The 16,805-nt window shown below is 36.6% G+C and overlaps 1 protein-coding gene across 1 annotated transcript; it reads left to right on the forward strand.

The window, feature by feature from the left end:
* The first annotated feature begins 281 nt into the window (after positions 1–281).
* Positions 282–899, forward strand: LOC145130618 (uncharacterized). Its single transcript, XM_079065393.1, has one exon. The coding sequence runs from the start codon at positions 282–284 to the stop codon at positions 897–899; it is 618 nt and encodes a 205-aa protein (XP_078921519.1).
* Positions 900–16,805: the final 15,906 nt, after the last annotated feature.

The raw sequence follows: 16,805 nt of genomic DNA on the forward strand, positions 1-16,805 counted from the left end.
TGATATGTGTCCTTTGTTACAAAAGATATGGAAGAAGTTCAAGCTATAGGATTTTGTGGTCAACAACAAGGCAATTTTCCACCAACAATCAATCCAAATTAGCATCAACCAAATACAAATATATAGCTAAGGACATCACATTATCAACCTAGACGTCCATTTCAGAATCAAATGCATCACAAATCAAATTACCAACAAAATTTCCAGCCCCATCAACCTCCACACCAATCTCATTTACAACCTCAAAACATGTACAAGGAAGTAGTTCAAGTGGTTCAGGAATGTCTTGGGAAGACATTGTCAAGAGTTTAGCCACAAGTACTCAATCGTTTCAAAATGAGACCAAGGTGAGTATCGAGACTTTGGAGCAACAAATGACTCAACTCGCCACTCCTGTAAGTAAATTGGAATCACAAGGCAAACTACTCGCACAAACAGAGAAGAGTCCAAAGCATAATGCATGTGCCATCAATTTGAGGAATGGTAAAGAGTATGAAGGTCCAATAATGGTTGAGGAAGATAAAGAGATAGAGTTAGAGAACAAAGATGAGAATTCAAAAGCACCTTCAAAACCAATACCCATTGAAGTGAAGGTTACTCCTCCTCATTTTCATACACGATTGAGCAAGTCAGAGTGTGAGAAAGAAGATTATGAAATCATGGAAATGTTCAGAAACGTTAAGGTAAATATTCCTCTCATTGATGTCATCAAACAAGTTCCTAGGTATTCTAAATTCCTTAAGGAATTATGCACATCTAAGAAAAAGCTAAAAGGGAATGAAACTGTGAAAGTAAGTGAGAATGTTTCTGTAGTGCTACAGAAAAGATTACCTCAAAAATATAAGGATCCGGGTGTTTTCATGGTTCCTTGCAAGTTAGGTAACCTTCATGTTCCATGATTCATGTTAGAGCTTGGAGCTTTCATCAATGTTTTTCCTTATTCCATTTTCGAAACTTTAAATATTGGCACATTGAAGAAGACAGGGGTGATCATCCAATTGGTTGATCGTTCTTTAGTACATCCAAAAGGTGTACTAGAAGATGTGTTAGTTCAAGTGAATGAACTAGTATTTCCCATATATTTTTAAGTTCTTGACATAGATGATGATGATGCACCAAGTTCTAGTTCCATCATTTTAAGAAGGACCTTTTTGAAAACAACCAAGACAAAAATCGATTACATTGTCCATGGAGTTTGATGGTGAAGTGATAAATTTTAATATTTATGATGCCATGAGATATCCAAGTGATGTTTTATCATTGAACTTTGTGGATGTCATTAAACCATTAACTGAAAAGTGTTTTGATTTATCTAATCTCGATGTGTTAGATTTAGTTCTAGATAGGAATCTTCAAAAAGATGGAGTGGAGAAACTTTTAAAACAGTTCAAGATTAATTAAGAGATTATGGAAGTTGTATCTTACTGTTGAGTTTTGAGCATTCTAACACTCCTAAGTGTACATGCAACCCTAAATACCTTGGATCTATGTTTTCTCTATTATACAAGCAAATATGAACTTTCCAAGGTATTCATCCTAACTAGCATAATAACACTGATTCAAATGAATATCTCAAGTTAGAATTACATACCTCTTTGATGTAGAATGTCTTCATGAAGCTTGAGTGCCTAGTGCCCCAAGTGTGACACCTCAAATGGTTCACACAACATCAAATGCACACGGAATGACTTGAGAGAAATTGGAACACTTCATAAAATCGGCTAGCCCTTTTTCCTCACACATAGTCACCGATTTCTTGAGCCATGGGATTCTTTTATATGGTGGCTATTAGGGTTACACCATGTAACTCATAACTTTACCCATTCCTTATGCTCCATGGATTTTAACCTCCATGGAGTATCCATGGGTCACCCCATGGACTTAGTCCAACATAAGGAATCTTGGATCACAAGCCCACATATAAAAGAATGAATGATTTACACAATCAACCCATATATTTATATTGTCTCCTTTTGATCACTTAATTAATTCCAAATTAATTCTCGATCAATACTAATTAAATAACCTTATTAATATATTAGAACTTATAATATATTAATAAACCTTACGTGTTATTTCTCTCATTTTAGTCTATCCAAATACATGATGCCATGCAACCCAAATGGACCATGCCGGGTCGGGTCAAGTCTTACCAATTATAGTTATGGACTTAGACATTAATCCAACAGTCTCCCACTTGGATAAGTCTAAAACTATTATTGCGTACGACTTCAAGAACCGACTGGCAATCATAGCTCTCAAAAGCTTCTGTCGAACTCTGACCTTGCCGATGATCTCTGACCTTTGTCAATGACTTGTCCATTAGATAAGGGATCATATATTCCTCCATTCTAGATATCATATGGACTGAGACATGGATTATAATCATTCTCTCTGTCCATTTGTTGTTTCCCGATTTCCTATTTATGACGACTGACTAATTGAACAAATCAAATCAGTCCAGGCCCGGCCGAGCACTTACATTTGTCATCACCAAATCATCGAGGGGCCCACAGATATCGCTTTTATCCCAAAGGTAAAAGGAATGGATAAACTTCGACTCATATGGCTTGTTCTACTACTTGTTGAATCATACACAAAGGCACGTTTTATAACATCGAGTTACCAATGCGTTTTCGTGCAATCAATGTATAACCAACTCATAGTAACAACTCATATCTCTAGGTTTGAAGAATATAAGATATTATCGTCTCATGATCACTCGTGATAAAATCCATGAAGTGATTCCAATGAGCGCGGGTTGAATCCAATACTCAGAACTTATGAGCACTCATGAGTGTTGTAGCACCACCTTGTCCCACATCTTAGACCTCTACAAGCCCAACCCATGACAGTCTTGATTCATATCTACTTCCAACATATGACCGACTGTGGATGGTTTGAATAACTTAATCATTCAGGAAGAATGACCTAGTTATTCTGGAAGTCAAAACATGCAAAGTGAAACACAATAATAATCGAATCCAATATGGTCTCAGAACTTATGAATATAAATAAAACACCTTTTATTTATCACCATATGATTACACATTATTCATTGTATACTGTTTCAAACTATCAACTTTATACTTGAATTAAAACAATAGTTGTCCCATGCTCCAAGCATGTACACTATGTTTTCTAAACACTAGTCATGCCATACACCAAGTATGCATACTATGTTTGTCTATGATCTTTACTTTGTGAAATAGATCAATTGAACATAACTTCAATGATTCTCTTTTCACAGTCCCAAATCCTTACTGCAAATGCAAGAATTCCAAATTCATGCCTTTTACTGAAATCTGTTAGATTCTAAACTTATATGCATTGATCCTCTTGTAATGATTATGCACAAAGTCACAAGGACTTGACAACAAACATTACAGAGCATTCCAAGGAGATCAACTCCTTGGAAACATCCTTCTTGCATTAAGTTTCCTAATCTTACACAGATTGAATAATTTCTAACTTTGAAACATTTCCATATTCCATTTTGACTATCACTTCTGAACAAGAGTTGCCTCCTTACAGATTATGTCAATATGGTCCTTCTAGAATTAACACTATACTTCCAACTGTCCTTGAGAAACCAATCTTTGGTAAACCTTAGATTGTCCTCGACAATTGCTTAATCCTTTTAGTCATATCCAGTTCTAGACCTTTTCCCTTCTTAATGCCCCATACATTTGGAAAATTTTAGAAAGGATGAATATAGCACATGTAATCGATCCTATATCCGAAGCATATGGGACACGATTCATGATGTCTCACATACAGACTAAACCAGTCTTTTGCTATAATATTTCCATTTCAATTTGCCAAGTTCTCATAAATCAGATTATGAAAAGGGATGCCGTAATCATAACCGAATTTTAGAACACAAATAATGGACCCATATATAGAATTTCCTTATGTTGAGCCATTCCAACATGAAATTCATATATATATCCTTGACTAAATACGATTTAAAACCTCAATCTAAACTTTTAGATTTGAGATGAAGTATAATTTCCTCTCCCTTAATTATAGCAAAACAACTTTTTCCCAATTGAAACCTTTTGTTTTCTATAATTAACATTGCTAACTTGCAACCTTTATCATAATTATCATGCTCCCACTAACACGATGATTATTAGCATAACACTTATGCTCCCACTAGCTTTGACATGTACTCAGAAATCAGCTGAACTTCTAGAAAAACAATACTTTATTGACTTTCTTACCAAAGTTCAGATTTCTGATACTAGATTGCTTTGATAAAACTTTATCAAAATCATACACCTTGCCTTAGATAGCACACTTGTGTGTCTAAACAATTTTAAGAACTATGAAAAGGGATGTCGTAATCATAGTCTCAATTGTTTAGACCTTTGCCACTTCTCACAAGTCAATGTTAGTGTGCCGGTTAACCACACATGCTCCACTAACGACTTTGAGAATGCAAATATCACAATTGGTGTCTAGCTAAAATCTACTTAGTGAAAGTGTTTCCTCACCATCATTTTCATGAATCGGAGAGAAACCTTATGACACTTAGATTTAATGGTGTATGTGTTCTTATCCATGTGAATTGTCAAAACCATAGTCACAAGACAAGGATAATGACAAATTCAAACTCATATGGACTGAACTCAATCTTAATTTCTTGCCATCTGGCAGCTCAAGGGTCTGTCATTGCTTCCAAGTTGTGCAACCAATTGAGAACTCTAAGAACTCATATGCAAAGCCAACTATAATTGGAATGGACACAGAAATAGTCAACACGATAGGTTATAAACCTCAAGTCGTGTGCTAGTGAAGAACTTTAGGTTTTACTCTTGATTAGTTCTTGAGACTTTCAAGACCTTTTAAGACTCCCACTGTCCTCTTGACATATAAGACTCTCTTGTCAAATATTCAAGAGATAGTGTGGATTCTAATCAAGACAAACACTTCACACAATTGGCCTTAGTTGGTCTTTGTTTTATCCAAAACATCACAACTTACCAATTTCAAATGTACAAGAGTAGAAACCTTTTACTCTTACATTTGACAAGTGTTTTTAAACCTTCTTTAAGACATGTCACTCAAGTTACAATCTTGGAGTATGACTCTAAGAATTGTTTTGGAATGAAATATGACTCATCTTCTTGATTTAATCACTTCAACAATTCATAACTCCTCTTCTTAGCTACCAGAATGCACTTAGAGGATGAATTGTGATAAGGTCTCTTAATCATTAAGATGATTATATAACATGATACTAAAGTACTCTCCCATCTTTTCAGATTTGAGAAACTTTTATCCTTCTGCCTAATTTGATTCTTCTCATTCGTTCCGCCATACACTGAAATTTTTTCCAATGCTTCAGAATTATACTTAAGCCTGTAAGTATAACCATATTTACTAAACTTTAGTAAATCATGACGAATAGTCTTATCGATCTTTTGTGGTGGACTTAATCAGTGCACAAGAATGTGTACTCGATCCCTTAGTCCGTTACTTGACTCACACATCCATGTGAACAAGTAGTTAGTCTTAATTTTTCCAATGCTTGAAGGTTCTCATTCATCATGCTCTACAAATTGCATGATTCCAAGTTTCGGTCCAATTGAAACTTGGGTGATGGGAATCTTTCCTTATTTGGTAAATTTAGACACTACCAAAAATGAAAGAATCAAATTCATATTTCCACTCTTGCTCTTAATGGAATCTTATAAGCAACACAGTTTTTCACAAATGTCATTGTAAGGATATTTTAAAATAAATAAAATCAAAAGATTTACCTTTTATTTTAAAACTTTGCGGAAAAACTCATCCTTACAATCCATATGAAAACTTATTGTTATCTATTCCTAAGCAAAATATCATAACTCCTAAGAAGTAGCTCAAGAATCCGATCTTCAAACTATGTGATAGAAATCCATCTACGCGATCAGATTCAACATATTCTTTCTTTAAGTTTCTTCACTTTTTCTTTGATTCTTAAAACATCACCATGTGACCCAGTCACATCATGTATCAAGAATCTCAGAATAGAAACTTAGCAGAGTTAGATAGTGGACTTTACCTGAAGTAGAGTCAAACTTATTGACTTTAACATCCTTAGGTAAATTTGGCAGCTTCGCAACCAATGCCCCTTTCTTTGGCAATGGACCCTTGATAATGGGACTATCTCAGACTTAGCCTTTCTCTTTACGATTTGGTCAACCGAGTTGACTATGGCCGATCCCTTTCCATTGGGAAGAGAGAGCTTTACTGGATATCCAATGTCATCATTGTCAATGTCCATAAAGTTTTAGGAAGTTGATCTTAGCAAATAGATAAGATCATTAAGGGTCTTGTCATCGTCTGTTTCATAGGAGTCCCAAAGGAACTCACTATGTGACTTAGAAAGTGATTGATCATCAGCTTCCTCTAGACTTTGACACCCAACTCTCACGGCTTGTCAATATCTGACTACATCTCCAAGATGTGATCACACATAGACCTTTGCTTGCCAATAGGGCTTGAGTGACCTTAAACTTTTCAGGAACTTGTGGGTTAGGGAGAATAATTAGAGGAGGTGAAAGAAGTATGATTTCCATGGGACATCATCTTCATTTTTAGGAAAACTTGTTTCAAGAGATTTGGGAAGATCATCGTTTGGGAGATATTCAAGATAGTTGATTTAAAGTCCTTAATATAACACCCAATATGAAATATTAAGGCTAGGAACCAACACAATAATTTTATAACTTGGAAGAGGGATGCCGTAATCCAAGCTATAAAATATTTGAAGGTAGGTGAATGACGATTCACCAATTTCCACCAAGATAAACGAAATATATTATTAGGTTTTAATTGGTTTTGAAACTCGTAGATTCTTTTGAGATTCATTGAACTGTTCAATGGCATGTTTCAATCTCGAGTGTGCCCTTCAGGTTTTGTGACTGGGATGTCGAGGATCACAAAACAAGGTGTGAATAACCATGCAAATATACTTGGTATCCTTAAGTGTTTACCCCTCAATCGATGTGCCGGTTAACCACACACGCTCCATCGATACTATGATAAACATTAAGTTACCCTTTGCCTACCTTGTTAAATACGAGTTAGTGTGCCGGTTAACCACACATGCTCCACTAACCGACTTAAACAAAGTGCAAAGTGTAATTTCATGGGTTAGCACCAAATTCACATTTTCCTAAGTAACTAAGATTGGGAATTTATAAATGTTTAGTTACTTAGTATTTATCATTAATACTTTTAATGAAGGGAGAATTATAGTCCTTGTCCTACCCGTTCGGCTAACGACCCTCCACCCGTCAAGGAAGCGGTGGGTGAGAGTGGACACCCATTAAACTGCCATTTTATAGGCAGTAACCTTATACCCCCCTTATAGACCGGCTTCGTGAATGAGGCCTACTAACGATAAGACTGACTTTCTCTTATACATATATATATATATATATATATATATATATATATATATATATATATATATATATATATATATATATGTTATTAACTTATAATATTATAAAGTATAAGGGTTGAATTTTAACTTTTAAAATTCTAAGGGCTTAACTTGGAATTAAAGTATTCATAAGAGAAAACTTTTCAAATTCCAAAACTTGAGGGCAAGTTTTGAAACTATTCAAAACTAATTAATTCCATAACTTATGTGTTTAAAGTAGTTTTAATTAAAAAACTCTTCAAGTTCCATAACTTGTCCTCAAGTTATGGAAGACTTTAAACTAATAAAAGAATGTAACTTTTCTTTATTTTGTAACTTATGGAACTAATTAAGGTTACACATTTTATTACTTAATGAAGTGACTCTTGAACCTCCATAACTTGAGGACAAGTTATGGAGTCATAAAACCATTCAATGAAGACAAGACTCTTCATTTTGTAACCTTTGCCAACTTTTATGAGTTTTAAGAAACTTTAATGTGACTTTTCATGTAACTTGAGGACAAGTTACACAAACACATTTTAGAATCATCTCTTAGATTAAAATGGATTGAAAACAACAATTTCTAATAATTTTTCTATTAATCTAAGCAACTCATAAGAACAAGATAATTTAATCAAACTTTTTCATGTAATTAGACTAACCATTAAACTAATACAAAACATGAATCTATTGACAATTATTTTTGAAATTGGATTAGAATGAACATTACCACATCAAAAACAGGTTTATAGGTTCAAAAACAGCTTATGGTAATGTTCCTAGTCCATTTCTAGCCAAAAAACTAGAAAATATGCTGACAGGGGCCCCTACTCGTCGAGTGTATGAACCTACTCGATGAGCAGGATGATTTTCTTCATGGACTCGGCGAGTTCATCAGTGGACTCGACGAGTCCAGTGCCCAGAATGCCCGAAATTCGACTTTTTCAGCATTTTTCAGCAATTTGCATCAAGTATAATTGAAAACAAGCCTAGTCTCTGATACCACTGTTGGGTTTTGAGCATTCTAACACTCCTAAGTGTACATGCAACCCTAAATACCTTGGATCTATGTTTTCTCTATTATACATGCAAATATGAACTTTCCAAGGTATTCATCCTAACTAGCATAATAACACTGATTCAAATGAATATCTCAAGTTAGAATTACATACCTCTTTGATGTAGAATGTCTTCATGAAGCTTGAGTGCCTAGTGCCCCAAGTGTGACACCTCAAATGGTTCACACAACATCAAATGCACATGGAATGACTTGAGAGAAATTGGAACACTTCATAAAATCGGCTAGCCCTTTTTCCTCACACATAGTCACCGATTTCTTGAGCCATGGGATACTTTTATATGGTGGCTATTAGGGTTACACCATGTAACTCATAACTTTACCCATTCCTTATGCTCCATGGATTTTAACCTCCATGGAGTATCCATGGGTCACCCCATGGACTTAGTCCAACATAAGGAATCTTGGATCACAAGCCCACATATAAAAGAATGAATGATTTACACAATTAACCCATATATTTAATTAGTCTCCTTTTGATCACTTAATTAATTCCAAATTAATTCTCGATCAATACTAATTAAATAACCTTATTAATATATTAGAACTTATAATATATTAATAAACCTTACGTGTTATTTCTCTCATTTTAGTCTATCCAAATGCATGATGTCATGCAACCCAAATGGACCATGCCGGGTCGGGTCAAGTCTTACCAATTATAGTTATGGACTTAGACATTAATCCAACACTTACATGAATCAAAAGAAGAAGATGAAGTTTGATGTTCCAAAGTTGAAATTGTCGATGCCTAATGAGAAACTTATACCTTCTGTTGTGCAATTACCCGAGTTGGAACTCAAGACTTTACCGGAGCATCTCAAGTATGCTTATCTTGGATAAAAAGAGACTATACCCATGATCATTTCCACCAAATTAACAACCAAGGAAGAAAAAGAGATTGTCACAACGTTGAAGGAATATAAGGAAGCTATTGGGTGGACTATAGCTGACATCAAAGGGCTAATTCCTTCACTTTGCATGCATAAATCCTTATGGAAGAAGATTACAAGCCTTCTCGAGAAGCTCAAAGGCGTTTGAATCCTCCAATGATGGAGGTTGTGAAGAATTTTTTTTAAAGTTGTTGAATGTTGGAATGATCTATCCTATATCGGATAGAAAGTGGGTGAGCCCGGTCTAAGTTGTACCAGAGAAGACAGGTATTACCATTACAAAGAATGACCAAGGTGAATTAGTCCCCACCTGTGTGAAAAACGGGTGGAGAGTTTTCATATACTATATAAGACTCAATACCTTGACCCGAAAAGATCATCTCACACTTCCCTTTATTGACCAAATATTAGAAAGGTTAGCGGGAAAGACCCATTATTGTTTCTTGGATGGGTATTCTGGTTTTCACCAAATACTCGTTGCACCTGAGGATCAAGAAAATACCACCTTCACATGTCCCTTCGGAACATTTACATATAGTCGGATGCCTTTCGGGATTTTCAATGCTCCAGCTACTTTTCAAAGGTGAATACTAAGTATCTTTTCAGAGTATGTTGAGGAAATCATTGAAGTGTGTATGGACAATTTCACTGTTTATGGTAATTCCTTTAATGAGTGTTTGGTTAATTTAAAGAAAATTTTGCAAAGATGTATTGAGACCAGCCTTGTTTTGAATTATTAAAAGTGTCATTTTATGGTTGATAAAGGTCTCATACTTGGTCATGTTGTGTCTTCAAAGGTTCTAGAGGTAGACAAAGCAAAAATTGATATCATTAAGTCTTTACCTTATCCTACTTGTGTACGTGAGGTCCGTTCATTTCTTAGCCATGCAGGCTTTTATAGAAGATTTATCAAGAAATACTCCAAAATAGTTCGTCCCATGTGTGAAATCTTACAAAAAGATGCAGAATTTGAATTTTCCAAGGAGTGCAAGAAAGCTTTTGATCAGTTGAAGTAGTTGTAAACTTCAACACCAATACTTTAATCACCGGATTGGAGTTTAAAATTTGAAATCATGTGTGATTCTAGTAATCATGCAGTTGGTGCATTGTTGGGGCAAAGAAGAGATCGAGTTCCTCACGTCATATACTATTCAAAGACACTTGATTGTGAACAAGCAAATAACTCCACAACTAAGAAAGAACTTTTGTCCATTGTCTCTTCTTTAGAAATGTTTTGTCAATATTTGTTAGGTTCTAAGGTAATTGTTTATTCTGATCATGCAGCTCTTAGGTACCTACTTTAAAAGAAGGATTTGAAGCCTAGACTTATCCAATGGATTTTTATCTTACAAGAATTTGACATTGAAATCAAGGAAAATAGTGGAAAAGAAAACCATGTGGTTTATCATCTTAGTAGGATTGTCTCTCTCGATGACCCGACTCCCATCTGTGACACATTTCCAGATGAACGTCTGTTTTCAGCAAAAGTTATCCCGTGGTATGCCGATATTATCAACTACATCATAACAAAAAAAATTCCACCGAATTTTACTCGATGGCAAAAAGACAAAATCAAGAAGGAAGCCTAGAGGTATGTATGGTATGAACCATACTTGTGGAAATATTGTGTTGACCAAATGATCAGACGATGTGTTGAACAACATAAGTTATCTTATATCTTATCATTTTATCACTCTTATGCTTGTGGAGGACATTTTTGTCCTCAAAGAACTGCAAGAAAAGTCTTAGAGAGTGGATTTTACTGGCCAAGTATATTCCATGATTCTTATGTCTTTGTGCAAGCTGTGGTAAGTGTCAAAAGATGGGTTCTTTAAGCTCCAAAAATAAAATGCCCCTTAACCTAATTTTAATTTGTGAACTTTTTTGTGGGGTATTGATTTTATGGGTCCATTTCCTTTTTCTTCGGGTTTTACTTGCATTTTGTTGGTTGTGAATTATGTCTCTAAGTGGGTGGAAGCTAAAGCCACTCGTACTAATGATTCAAAAGTTGTGATAAATTTTATGAAGGCTAACATCTTTTTCCAGATTTTGAGCTCCAAAAGCCTTAATCAGTGATCGTGGTTCACATTTTTGCAACCGAATGCTCGAAAGTGTTTTGAAGAAGTATGGAGTGAGTCACAAAGTCTCCACATCATACCACCCATAAATTAATGGGCAAGCCGAAGTAAGTAATCGACAAATCAAGAGCATTTTGGAGAAGACGTTAAATACAACAAGGAAAGATTGGAGTAACCATCTCGATGATGTGTTGTGGGCATACTGTACTGCATTCAAAACTCCAATTGGGATGTCTCCATATCGCATTGTCTTTAGAAAGTCATGTCAATTACCCGTTGATCTAGAGCATAGATCCTATTGGGCGGTCAAGCAATTCAATATGGACATATATGAATCAGGAAAGAAAATGAACCTTGATATACAATAGCTTGAAGAGATCCACAATGAAGCATGTGAGAATGAAGCTCCTTATAAAGAAAAAACATAAGCATATCATGCCAAAATGAGAACTCACAAGGTATTCGTTAAAGGATAAAAGGCATTGATTTACCACTATCGCTTTAAATTAATTCCCGAAGGTCCTGTTGGGTGGGACCATTTGTTGTTACTAATGTTTTGAGCATGGTGCAATAGAAATAATAAGTGAGAAAACCGGGAAGACTTTTAAGGTAAATGGACACCGTTTGAAGCCTTAACAAATCATTGGGGTCCATGTCGAGCCACCAACTTAAAACAAGGGCAGCTACTGATGGGTTTTGAGCATTCTAACACTCCTATGGTGTACATGCAACCCTATAAACCTTGAATCTATGTTTTCTCTAATATACATGCAAATTTGATTTTTCAAGGTTTACTTCCTAACTAGCATGGCATGGGGATATGTAATATAAAAACTAGTAGAAGTACATACCTTTCTTGTTGCTTGGATTCCTTGAAGACTTTGTGAGCCTAGCACCCCAAATGTTGTACCTCAAATGCTTCACACAACACCACAAGACTTGGAATAACTTGAGAGAATGTCACTAACACTCAAAATCGGTTATGCCCTCTTAGAATCAACTAGTGTCCGATTTTGCTAGCTATAGGGTTCCTTTTATAGTGTTGTCACAATTAGGGTTTACACATGAATGCCCTTAATTGTCATGACTCTTGATTTCTAATGATCCATGGGTTTGTAACTCCCATATCCATGGAGCTCCAAATCACAATAAACCATGGATCATGAATCCACCATAAAAGATTAGATGATTGTCATAATCAACCCTATGTATTTAATTAGTCTCATTTTGATCACCAAATTAATTCTAAATTAATACTTGATCAAAATACTAATTAAATAATACTATTATTAATATATTAGAACTTATAATATATTAATAATCACAAGTGTCCTTTCTCTCATTTAGTCTATCCAAGTATTGCAATGCCATGCAACCCAAATGGACCATGTCGGGTCGGGTCAAGTACATACCAAATAAAGTTATGGACTTAGACACTATATCCAACAATCTCCCACTTGGATAAGTCTAATAACTATATTTGTAGATATGACTTCAGGATCCGACTAGCAATCGTAGCTCTTTCAAAGTCTCTCGGAACTGAGATAATAATGATACGCCATTTAAGATAAGTGATCATATAATCCTCTGCTCTCAAGATATCAGCCGGACAAACACATGGAACATGGTCTTACTTATTGTCCAGCATTTGTTTCTCGATCTCTGATTTGTTTCGACATAGAACTAAATTGAACACATCAATTAGGTTCTGACCAGGCCCGGTACATAAGTCAAAACCAAATCATCGAGGGGCCCAGATATCGCTTCTATTTCTCTAAGGAACAGATAAACTTCGACTCATATGCTTGTACTGACTACTTGTTGAATTATGCACAAAAGCACGTTTTATAACATCGAGTTACCAATGCGTTTTCGTACAATCAATGGATAACCAACTCATAGTCAACAACTCATATCTCTAGGTATAAAGATTTATATGATATTACCGTCTCACGATCACTCGAGATAAATTCCACGAAGTGATGCAAGTGACCGTGGGTTGAATCCAATACTCAGAACTTATGAGCACTCATGAATGTTGCAGCAACTATTGCTATGTCTAATACCCTTTAGACATATCATACAAACCAAATTCATGACAGTCTTGATTCATATCTACTTCCGACATATGACCGACTGTGGAGAGTTCGAATAAAATAATTATTCTGGAAGTCAAAACATGCAAAATTGAAACCATAGTAAACGATTAACATAAGATAGTAACACTTTACTCATAAATAAATAACAACTTTTATTTAATCATCAAAATGTCAATTACATTTTACAAGTTTCAGAAATCTAATTATTGAAACTAATATCATCCTTCAGCCCGATGCGCCTCGCATGCTGTAAATGCTTAACCCTACTCAGTCCCTTCGTGAGGGGATCTGCTGGGTTCTCATCTGATGATACCCTCTTTGCCACGAGGAGTCCTTCTTCTATTCGATGTCTGATGAAATGGTATTTTCTGTCAATGTGCCTAGATCTCCCGTGATCTCTTGGTTCCTTAGCCAAAGCAACCGCACTTTCGCTGTCACAGAAAATCTCCATTGGCTCCTTTATAGCTGGTACAACTCCAAGGTCTCCGATGAAGTTCTTTAGCCATATCGCCTCCTTAGCTGCTTCACTTGCTGCCATGTACTCTGATTCACAAGTAGAATCAGCTACTGTCTCCTGCTTGGAAATTTTCCAAGTAATTGCCCCTCCATTTAGGATAAAGACCCAGCCTGACTGAGAGCAGAAATTATCCCTATCAGTCTGAAAGCTAGCATCGCTATATCCTTCCACTCTCAAGTCATCACTGCCTCCGAGGGTGAGGACCCAGTCCTTAGTCCTCCGCAGATACTTGAGAATGTTCTTTACCGCAGTCCAGTGAGCCTTGCCAGGGTTCCCTTGATATCTACTGACCATGCTCAAACCAAAGGCCACACTAGGGCGAGTACAAGTTATAGCATACATGATAGAGCCCACAGCGGAAGCATATGGTATATGACTCATCTCAGCTATCTCATCCTCTATACTCGGACTCTGAGTCTTACTCAGCTTGGCATTACTCTGGATGGGTAATTCCCCTTTCTTGGATTCTTGCATGCTGAACCTCTTCAGCACCTTATCCAAGTAAGTACTTTGACTAAGTCCAATTAGTCTCTTACTCCTATCTCTTAATATCCTTATCCCTAGGATATAGGCAGCTTCTCCAAGGTCCTTCATAGCGAAACACTTCCCAAGCCAGGACTTCACTTCCTGCAAGGTTGGGACGTCATTTCCTATGAGTAGTATGTCATCCACATACAACACCAAAAAGCTGACTATACTCCCACTAGCCCTGACATATACACAGGACTCATCTTCGCTCCTCGAGAAACCAAACTCTTTGACTTTCCCGTCGAAGCAAAGATTCCATCTACGAGATGCTTGTTTCAATCCATAAATGGATTTCTCAAGCTTACACACTCTATTAGGGTACTTTGCATCGACAAAACCCTCTGGCTGAGCCATGTAAACATCCTCAGCCAACTTTCCATTAAGGAAAGCGGTTTTGACATCCATTTGCCATATTTCATAATCATGAAATGCAGCTATGGCCAGTAAGACCCTAATAGACTTAATTTTCGCTACTGGTGAGAAGGTCTCATCATAGTCAACTCCCGGAGTTTCAGTAAAGTCCTTCGCAACCAGTCGCGCTTTGTAAGTGTGTACCTTCCCATCCATGTCGGTCTTCTTCTTGAAGATCCATTTGCACCCAACTGTCTTACGACCTGGTACATTGTCAACCAAGTCCCACACTTGATTGTCATACATGGACTGAATCTCGCTGTCCATAGCCTCCTTCCATTTAGCAGACTCGGGGCCTGCCATGGCTTCCCTGTAATTATTAGGTTCATCCAAATCTATTAGTGTACTATCACTAATAAATATATCACCTTCAGTGGTGATATGATAACCATAATAAAAATCAGGTGCGTTCCTCACCCTAGTGGAACGCCTCGGAGGTACAGACTCATCTATCGGATCAACAGGAGTTTCCTCCTCAGGTTGGTTGATAGTATTTGAGGTTCCTTCACCGCTTGAATCTTGAAGCTCTTCAAGGTCAATTTGCATCCCACTGTCCCCTTGGCTTATAAATTCTCTCTCACGAAAGACTCATCTTCTTGCTACAAAGACCACATTATCACTGGGTCTATAGAAGAGGTAACCAAAGGATCTCTGTGGGTAGCCGATGAAAATACATCTCTCACTTCGAGGTTCAAGCTTATCATGAGTCTCACGCCTCACAAAAGCTTCACAACCCCAAATCTTGATGTGGTCTAAATTGGGAACTTTCCCAGTCCACATCTCGTGAGGTGTTTTGGCAACCTTTTTAGTAGGGACTAGATTAAGGATATGGGCGGCAGTCTCTAAGGCATACCCCCAGAAAGAGATTGGTAACGAAGCTCGACTCATCATGGAACGAACCATATCCAACAGGGTTCGATTGCGCCTCTCAGCTACACCATTCAACTGTGGTGTTCTGGGAGGTGTCAATTGTGAGACAATCCCACATTCCTTAAGATAGTCAAGGAACTCAATGCTAAGATACTCTCCTCCCCGATCGGATCGGAGCATCTTGATGTTCCTGCCCAATTGATTCTCAACTTCCTGCTTAAACTCTTTGAACTTTTCAAACGTTTCTGACTTATGCTTGATTAAGTAGATATATCCATATCTGCTATAATCATCTGTAAAAGTCACATAATAGCGATTAGCATTTCTTGTAGCAACTCTGAAGGGCCCACACACATCTGTGTGTACCAGGTCCAACAAACCTTCACCCCTATCACAAGTACCTGTGAAGGGTGACTTCGTCATTTTTCCAAGTAAACAAGACTCGCAACTATCATCAGACTTTAGGTCAAATGATTCCAAGACTCCAGCCTTTTGGAGTTGGCCTATGCACTTCTTGTTGACATGTCCAAAACGACAATGCCACAAGGATGCTTTATCCAAGCTATTCGAAGAATCAATATACAACATATTATTTCCTAGATTGTCTACAACATTCACAGCTTCATATACACCATCACAAGGTAATGCTTTAAAGTAAAATACATCATTGTAGTAAACATTAATAGCACCATTATTATTATCAAATAAAAATGTAAACCCTTGTTTGTACAAGCCATGAAAAGAAATAATATTTCTCGCCATTTCTGGCGAGTAACAACATTTATTCAAATCTAACATTAACCCATTATTTAGCAATAAAGAATAAACTCCTATCTTGGTGACAGGTGATGCTTTCCTGTTGCCCATGACTAAGTTTATCTTTCCATGCTCCACTTGCTCACTTCTTC

The sequence above is a fragment of the Lactuca virosa genome, chromosome 8 (assembly GCF_052849685.1).
Source record: "Lactuca virosa cultivar CGN04683 chromosome 8, Lactuca_virosa_CGN04683_v6, whole genome shotgun sequence".
Classification (NCBI taxonomy): Eukaryota; Viridiplantae; Streptophyta; class Magnoliopsida; order Asterales; family Asteraceae; genus Lactuca; species Lactuca virosa.

What these genes read in the sequence shown, in the direction of transcription:
- LOC145130618 (XM_079065393.1), top strand. Translation starts at nt 282, where the DNA reads ATGTCTTGGGAAGACATTGTCAAGAGTTTAGCCACAAGTACTCAATCG.